The 7,779-nt window shown below is 48.9% G+C and overlaps 1 protein-coding gene across 1 annotated transcript in view; it reads right to left on the bottom strand.

Annotated features, from left to right (window-relative positions):
• Positions 1–345: 345 nt before the first annotated feature.
• The window catches only part of TOX4 (TOX high mobility group box family member 4), an 11,750-nt gene continuing 4,316 nt past the window's right edge, over positions 346–7,779 (bottom strand). The window contains 9 exon segments of the mRNA XM_086769334.1: positions 346–456; positions 1,871–2,037; positions 2,905–3,105; positions 3,107–3,657; positions 5,032–5,104; positions 6,196–6,412; positions 7,468–7,558; positions 7,637–7,730; positions 7,733–7,779. The exon segment at positions 7,733–7,779 is cut by the window's right edge and continues 31 nt beyond it. Of these exon segments, the coding sequence (XP_086625460.1) occupies positions 393–456; positions 1,871–2,037; positions 2,905–3,105; positions 3,107–3,657; positions 5,032–5,104; positions 6,196–6,412; positions 7,468–7,558; positions 7,637–7,730; positions 7,733–7,779 (1,505 nt within the window). The 3' untranslated portion in view covers positions 346–392.

The raw sequence follows: 7,779 nt of genomic DNA, 5'->3' as shown, positions 1-7,779 counted from the left end.
AATCGGGAGGGGGAGGCGTTTTGGGGAGGCTGGGGGAGGTTTTGGGGTGGGGGGGGGGGTCAAAATAAAAAGGGGGGGGCCCTGCACCCCATTTTTGGCGCTGGGACCCCCCCCAAAATATTTTGGGGTGCGGCAGGAAGAAGCCAACTTGCCCCTTGTATGGCATCAAAAGGGGGGGGGGTTTGGGGTGCGGGGGGGTCAAAATAAAGGGGGGGGGCCCCTGCCCCCCCTTTTTTGGGGGGAAAACCCCGAAATTTTATAAAAACCCCAACGAAAACTCTGCCGTTGTTTTAATAAGAACCGCGGGGGCGACAAACGGGGGGGCCCCCCCAAAATTTTTTTGGGGGGGGGGGGGCGCGCCCCCCCCCAAATTCGCGGCGGTGGGGGGGGGGTCACTTGACGAAGACCACGCTGTTGCCGGCGTTGCGGGCGGCGAGCCAGGCCAGGAACACGTCGCTGCGGAGAGAAAGCCGGGAAATTTCTAGCCATTTCAACCAAATCGCGAAAAAGTGAACGAAGTTTTAAAAAATTCTTAGAAAATGGAAAAAAATCTGAGAGAAATTTGGTGAAATTTTAAAAAATTTTAACACAATCTTAGAAAAAATTTTAATATATCGTAAAAAATTTTCTAACCAATTTAAAGAATTCGATGAAAACTTTAAAAACTAAGAAAATCTTCAAAAAAATGAATGAAATCTTGAAAAAAATGAACGAAATATTTTAAAAGTTAATGAAATCTTTAAAAAATTAATTATTTAAAGATTAATGAACTATTTAAAAACTAATAAAATTTTAAAAAAATTTTAAAAATCCTTAAAAAAATTAAAATCCTTAAAAAAAATTAAGAAATTAATGACACTTTAAAAAAAAAAATTAATGAAATCCTTAAAAAAAAATTAACAAAATATTTAAGAAATTAATGACTTTTTTTAAAAAAAATTAATGGAATCTTTAAAAAATTAATGGAATCTTAAAAAATGAAATCTTTAAAAAAAATAATGGGAACTTTGTATGAAAAAATTAATGGAATCTTTAAGAAAATTAATGAAATCTTTAAAAAACTAATGAATTTTTAAAAAAAAATTAATGAAATGTTTAAAAAAATGAACTCTTTAAAAAAATTAATGGAGTCTTAAATTAATGAAATCTTTAAAAAACTAATGAAGTCTAAAAAATAATGAAGTCGTTAAAAAAATTAATGGAATCTTAAAAAGATTAATCTTTAAAAAATTAATGGAATGTTTTTAAAAAGTTAATGGAATCCTAAAAAAATCAATGAAATCTTTAAAAAATCACTGGAATATTTTAAAAAATGAAATCTTGAAAAAATTAATAAGATGTTTTTGAAAAATTAATGAAACTTTTAAAAACTAATGAAATTTTTAAAAAATTAATGAAACCTTTTCAAAATTAATGAAACTTTAAAATTAATCTTTTGAAAATAAAATCTTGAAAAAAATTAAATCTTGGTAACAAAATCTTAAATGGAATTGTAAAAACATAACAATCTTGAGTTTTAAAATGAAATTTTAAAAAATTCAATGAAATTTTAAAAAATTCAATGAAATTTTCAAAATTCAGTGCTCTTAATGTCGTAAAATCTGAAATAGTTCATGAAATCTTAAAATTTTAAAAGTTAAAATCTAATGAAATCTTAAAATTTTAACAAGCTAAAACTTTATGAAATTTTTAGAAATTTTAACAAAATTTTGAAAATAAAATTGAAAAATTGAAAAATTTTAAAAATTTTAAAATTTTTTCAAATTTTTAAAATTTTAAAAATTCAAAAATGTTACAATTGGGGATTTTGGGGGGGTGAAAAATGGGATTTTTTTTGGGGGGGGGGGGCCAGAAGTTGGGCTTTACGCACCGGCAGTGCTTGACGACGCACTCGCTGCTGCAGTACTCCTCGTCCCAGTCGCTGCTGGCCACGGGCGCGTTGGCGCAGCCGGCCCGCACGCAGCGGGGGCGGGGCGAGTCCGCGGGCGCCGGCGACTCGGCCACCAGCTCCACCGCCAGCGGGGGGGGCGATTCCACCTGCGAACCCCCCCCCCAAAAAAAAAAAACCAAAAAAACCACCCCCAAAATAGGATTTTTGGGGTGAATCCAAAAATTTCCAGGGGTCGGGATTTTGGGGCGCAAGTTGCGCCAGAAACGCCCCCAAGTTTTTTAATTTTCCACTTTGGGGGCGGAAAATTTGGATTTTGGGGGTTTCAGAAGCCCCCCCACCCCCACTCTGAGGGTCCCCCACCCCCATTTTTGGGGTACACGCCGCCAATGTCCCCCTTTTTGCCTTTTTTTGAGTCCCAAATCCCAAATTTGGGGGTTTTTTGGGGTCTCAGGAGCCCCCCCCACCCCTCTGAGGGTCTCCCACCCCGATTTTTGGGGTACACCCCCCCCAAATCCCCCACTCCCCCCCCCCCAAATCCCCCTTTTGCCTTTTTTTAAGTCCCAAATCCCAAATTTTGGGGTCTCAGGAGCCCCCCCCACATCCCCCCACCCCCCTGAGGGTCTCCCACCCCGATTTTTGGGGTACACCCCCCCCCAAATCCCCAATCCCCCCCCCCCCCCAAATCCCCCTTTTTGCCTTTTTTGAGTCCCAAATCCCAAAGTTTGGGGTCTCAGGAGCCCCCCCCACATCCCCCCACCCCCCTCTGAGGGTCTCCCACCCCGATTTTTGGGGTACAACCCCCCCCAAAACCCCCAATCCCCCCCCCCCCAAATCCCCCTTTTTGCCTTTTTTTGAGTCCCAAATCCCAAAGTTTGGGGTCTCAGGAGCCCCCCCCACATCCCCCCACCCCCCTCTGAGGTCTCCCACCCCGATTTTTGGGGTACACCCCCCCCAAAGCCCCCAATCCCCCATTTTGGGGGGGTCGCACCCCCAAAACCCCCCCAAAGCCTCACCTCGGGCACACGTCCCCCCATCACCTCCACCGTTTCGGACGGCGAAGCGGCTCCGGCGGGGATTTGGGGGGCGGTGGGATTCGGGGGGGGCGGAGGGGGGCGGGGAGGAGGAAGCCCCCCCCCCGATTTCGTCGGGGGGAGGTGGAGGGGGGTGATCTGCAGGGTGGGGGGGGGCAGGATCTTGATCTGGAGCGGGGGGGGGGTTCTGGGGGAGGTTGAGGCGGATTTTGGGGGGCGGGGGGCTGCTGCATGGCCTGCAGGGGGGGGCGGGGGCTGCAGGACGGTGACTTGTTGGGGGGGGGGGCTGCGGGGGGGGCATTTGTTGGAGGGGGGGGGGGCTGCAGGCGGGGCAGCTGGGCGGCGGCGGCCCTGCAGGACGGAGCGGGGTGACGATTTGGGTGGGGGTCCCGGCGGCGAAATGGACGGGGGCGGCCCCCTGGAACCGCCCCCCCCCGCCGCCGCCGCCGCCGCCGTCCCCCCCCGCGACGTCACCCACGGTGGCGGGGATGACGGTGACCACCCCCCCGCTTTGGGGGGCCACGGTCAGAGAAGGGGGGAGCATCTGCTTGGGGATGATGATTTTGGTCAGGGGGGGCGGGGGGGTGGGGTTGGGGGAGGGGGCGGCCGGGGCGGGGGCGGGGACGGGCGGGGGGTCCGGGGAGGATGAGGAAGGAGGGGAGGAAGAGGGAGGGGGGACGGGTTGGTGGGGGCGGCGGGGGGGCTGGGTTCGGGCTCCGGCGGCTCCGTGGAGGTCTGGGGGGGGGGGGGGAGAGACAAAATGGCGGAGGTTGAACGAGGGAACAAACCACAAAATGGCGGAGCTTGAACGAGGGGAAGAGCGGGAAACAAAATGGCGGAGGTTGAATGAAGAAAAGGAGCCGACAAAATGGCGGACGTCGAAGCAAAGAGCAGGAAACAAAATGGCGGAGGTTAAATGAGGAAAAAGGGAAGAAAATGGAAGTTGAAGGCGGAAAAAAAAAGAAAGAAAATGCCGGAGGTTGAACGAGGGAATAGAAACAAGATGGCGGAGGTTGAAGGAAAAAAGAACGGGAAACAAAATGGAGGTTCCATGAGCAAAGACAAGGAGACAAAATGGCGGAGAGCGAAGGAGAATAGAGACAGAGACAAAATGGCGGAGGTTGAACGAGGGAGTGGGGAGAAAGAAAATGGAGGCTGAAGGTGGAAACAGGAGTAAACAAGATGGCGGAGGTTCAATGAGGACAGGGGAGGGAAAAGGGAGAAACAAAATGGCGGAGCTTGAAGAAGCGAAGAGCGGGAAACAAAATGGCGGAGGTTGAATGAGGAAAGGGAGGGAAAAGACGGAGAAACAAAATGGCGGAGGTTGAAGAAAGAGATTGAAGGAGGAAACAAAATGGTGGACGTTCAAGGAACACAGGGAGGGAAAAGGGAGAAACAAAATGGTGGATGTTGAAAACAGGAAAGGAAAAAAGGGGCTCAACAAAATGGCGGAGGTTCAATGATGACACACAGAGGGAAACAAAATGGCGGAGGTTCAATGATGACACACAGAGGGAAACAAAATGGCGGAGGTTCCAATGATGACACAGAGGGAAACAAAATGGCGGACGGCGAAGGAGGAAACGGGGAGAAACAAAATGGCGGCGGTTGAGAAAAAACCGGGGGGGGAAAACGGACGGGGAAAGCGGAGGAAACAAAATGGCGGAGACTGAACTGAGAGGCGAGGACAAAATGGCGGAGATGAAAAACAAAGGACAACAAAATGGTGGAGGTTGAACGAGGAAAAAGGCGGGAAGAAATGGAGGGGGAAGGTGGGACCAGGAGGAAACAAAATGGCGGAGGTTGGACAAAAGAGCGGGAAACAAGATGGCGGAGGTTGAAGGAGGGAGCAGAAACAAGATGGCGGAGGTTGAAGGAGGGAAGAGACGCAAAATGGCGGCCGACGAAGAAAAGAGCGGGAAACAAAATGGCGGCCGGCGAACGAAGAGGGACAAAACAAAATGGCGGCCGGCGAAGGAAGAAAACAAGGAGACAAAATGGCGGCGGTGGAAGCAGAAAGGAGACAAAATGGCGGCGGGGAGGAGAGAGGGGGCGGGGCCAGGGGGCGGGGCCCAGGCCAGGCCACGCCCCCCCAGGGGGCGGGGTTACCTGCAGGGCGCGGTAGGCCGTTCAGCGCCTTGAGGTACTCCTTCTTGGCCGCCTCCGTCTTGCGCTTGTACACCTGTGGCGGGGGGGGGCGGGAGCCGTCGCGCAGGGCGCCCCCTAGCGGCCCGGGGGTCTCCCCGCCAAATTAAGAGTCCCCCCCACCACCCCGTAACTCCCAGTTCCTCCAAACTGGGAGCACTGGGAGCTTCTGGGCCCTTCAACCGTGAGGTTCCTCCGCCTCCGCCGCCCAAGTTTTGGGGTCCGCCCACCGGTTTTGGGGTCCGCCCACCGGTTTTTTTGGGGGTCCCCCCACCAAATTAAAAGTCCCCCTTCCCCATAACTCCCCAGTTCTCCCAAACTGGGAGCACTGGGAGCTTCTCAACTGGACCGGGGCCTTCAACCATGAGCTTCCTCCTGCTCCACCTCAGAATCCAGGTAAAATTTTGGGGTCTGCCCACCGTTTTTTTTGGGGTCCCCCCACCAAATTAAGAGTCCCCCCTTCCCCATAACTCCACCATAACTCCCAGTTCTCCCCAAACTGGGAGCACTGGGAGCTTCTCAACTGGACCGGGGCCTTCAACCATGAGGTTCCTCCTGCTCCGCCTCAGAATGTTGCCCAAATTTTGGGGTCTCCTCACCAAATTAAGAGTCCCCCTACTCCATAACTCCAAACTGGGAGGTCCCTTCTCCCCCATTTTCCAAACCAGGGTCTCCAGGATCTTCCAACCGGACCTGGGCCTTCAACCACGAGGTTCCTCATCCTCTACCTCAGAATCCCCGCCCCGATTTTGGGGGTCCCCTCACCAAATTAAAAGTCTCCCCACCCCATAACTCCACATTCCGGTGCCCCGTTCTCCTTGACTTTCCATACTGGAGTCTCCAAGACGTTCTGAGGTTGACTCAGGCCTTCAACCATGACGTTCCTCCTCTTCTACGTCACAATTTTGCCCAAATCTTGGGGTCCCCCCACCAAATTAAAAGCCCCCCCAATCCATAAGTCCACCCTAACTCCATCTTCTCCCCGTTTCCTCCATACTGGGGTCTCCAGGATGTTCTCAACCGGACCTGGGCCTTCAACCACAAGGTTCCTCCTCCTCTACCTCCAAGCCCCGCCCCGATTTTGGGCTCCCCCCGCCAATTTTGGAGTCCCCCCCGCCCTCCGCTCACCTGCTTCTGCTCCTCCCCCAGGCTGTCCCACATGGAGGCGACGATCTTGGAGACGTCGCCGAAGGTGGCGTTGGGGTTCTGGCCCTTGATGGCGGCCTGGGTGTCGCGGAAGAAGAGGGCGTAGGCGGAGACGGGCTTCTGGGGCTCGTTGGGGTCCTTCTTCTTCTTGGGCTTCTTGGGGGGCTTCCCCCGGCGGGTGCCCTCCCCCGGGGGGGGCGGGGGCGGGCAGGGAGGGCGGGGAGGGCTTGGGGGGCGCGGCCTGCGGGGGAGAAGAGGACGGCGGTTTATTTTTCGCCGCTCGAAATCGCAATTCCGAATTTAAAGGACGAAAAAACCAAAATTTTCCCACTTCAGAATGAAAAACGAACAAAAAAAAAAAATTAAAAGATTAAAATTTTGAGGAAGTAAAAAACTAAAAGTGGAAAAAATAAAATAAAACTTAAAAAGTTCTAATTGAAAGTTGAGGACGTGAAATACATTTTTGAAATGTTGAAAAATAAAAAAATAAACAAAAAAATCTTAAAATCTAAAAACGCAAAACTGAAAATATAAATTTTTAAAATGAAAAAAAAACTTAAGGTAAAAAAATTACAACAAAGAAAATGAAAAATTTGAAATCTGAATTTGAAAGCCAGAACTGAAGATAAAAGTAAATATTAAAGTTTTAGGAAAAAAATTAAAGCTAAAACAAATTTTAAAATTTAAAACCTTTATAAGCCAGAAGAATAAATTTCAACAATAAAAATATTAAAAAAGCAAAAACTGAAAAACCCTTAAAAATTAAGAACATGCAGCTAAAACCATGAATTTTTAAAATTCAAAAAACTCTTAAAGTAAAAAGTTAAAATTAAAATAAATGGAAAAATAAAAAATTTTAGAAATTAAATACAAAAGATAAAAATAAAGTTTAGGAGAAAGCAAATTAATAAGTAAAACATAAAAATAAGGGAAATTAAATTTTAAAGTTTTACAAAGTTTAAACACAAAAATTTTAAACAAAACCACTTTTTGTTGAAACTTTGAAAATATTAAAAAATAAGAAAAAATAATGTAAATAAAATTTTAAGTTACAAGAAATAAAACAAATGTGATTAAAATTAAAATAAAAATAAAACTTAAAAACAACAAATGAGTTTTTGGGGAGTTAAAGTGCAAAAAACCCCAATTTTGGGGGGTTTTTAATGGTAAAAAAAGTGAATTTTGGGAGTTTTTGGTGTTTTTGAGATGAATCGCTAAAGAATTTTCCCAAATTTCTCAATTTTTTCGCTCACCCTCCGAAAATCTTCAGGCTCCTCCTCCTGCAGCGAGCCGGTGGGCGAGGGGGTGGGGGAGAGCCTCTCCTCGGGGGAGGGGGCGGCGGGGGGGGGCGGCGGGGGGCGGGGTCAGGTTGGGGGCGCCCCCCTGGGGGCCCCCCGCCGCCGCGGGGGGGGCGCCGCCGCCGCCGCCGCCGCCCCCCCAGGCCCAAGCCCCAGTTGGGAGGTGAGCTCGGACTGGTCGATGGTGGTGAGGTGAGCGGGGGGGCCCAGCAGCCCCCCCGGCTGAGGGCGGCCATGGGGACGTCGATGGTGACGGCGGGGGGGGCGA

The sequence above is a fragment of the Chlamydotis macqueenii genome, chromosome 35 (assembly GCF_036417535.1).
Source record: "Chlamydotis macqueenii isolate bChlMac1 chromosome 35, bChlMac1.mat, whole genome shotgun sequence".
NCBI classification, from domain to species: Eukaryota; Metazoa; Chordata; class Aves; order Otidiformes; family Otididae; genus Chlamydotis; species Chlamydotis macqueenii.
The sequence above is the reverse complement of the archived record's forward strand: the minus strand, read 5'-3'. Positions and strand labels throughout refer to the sequence as shown.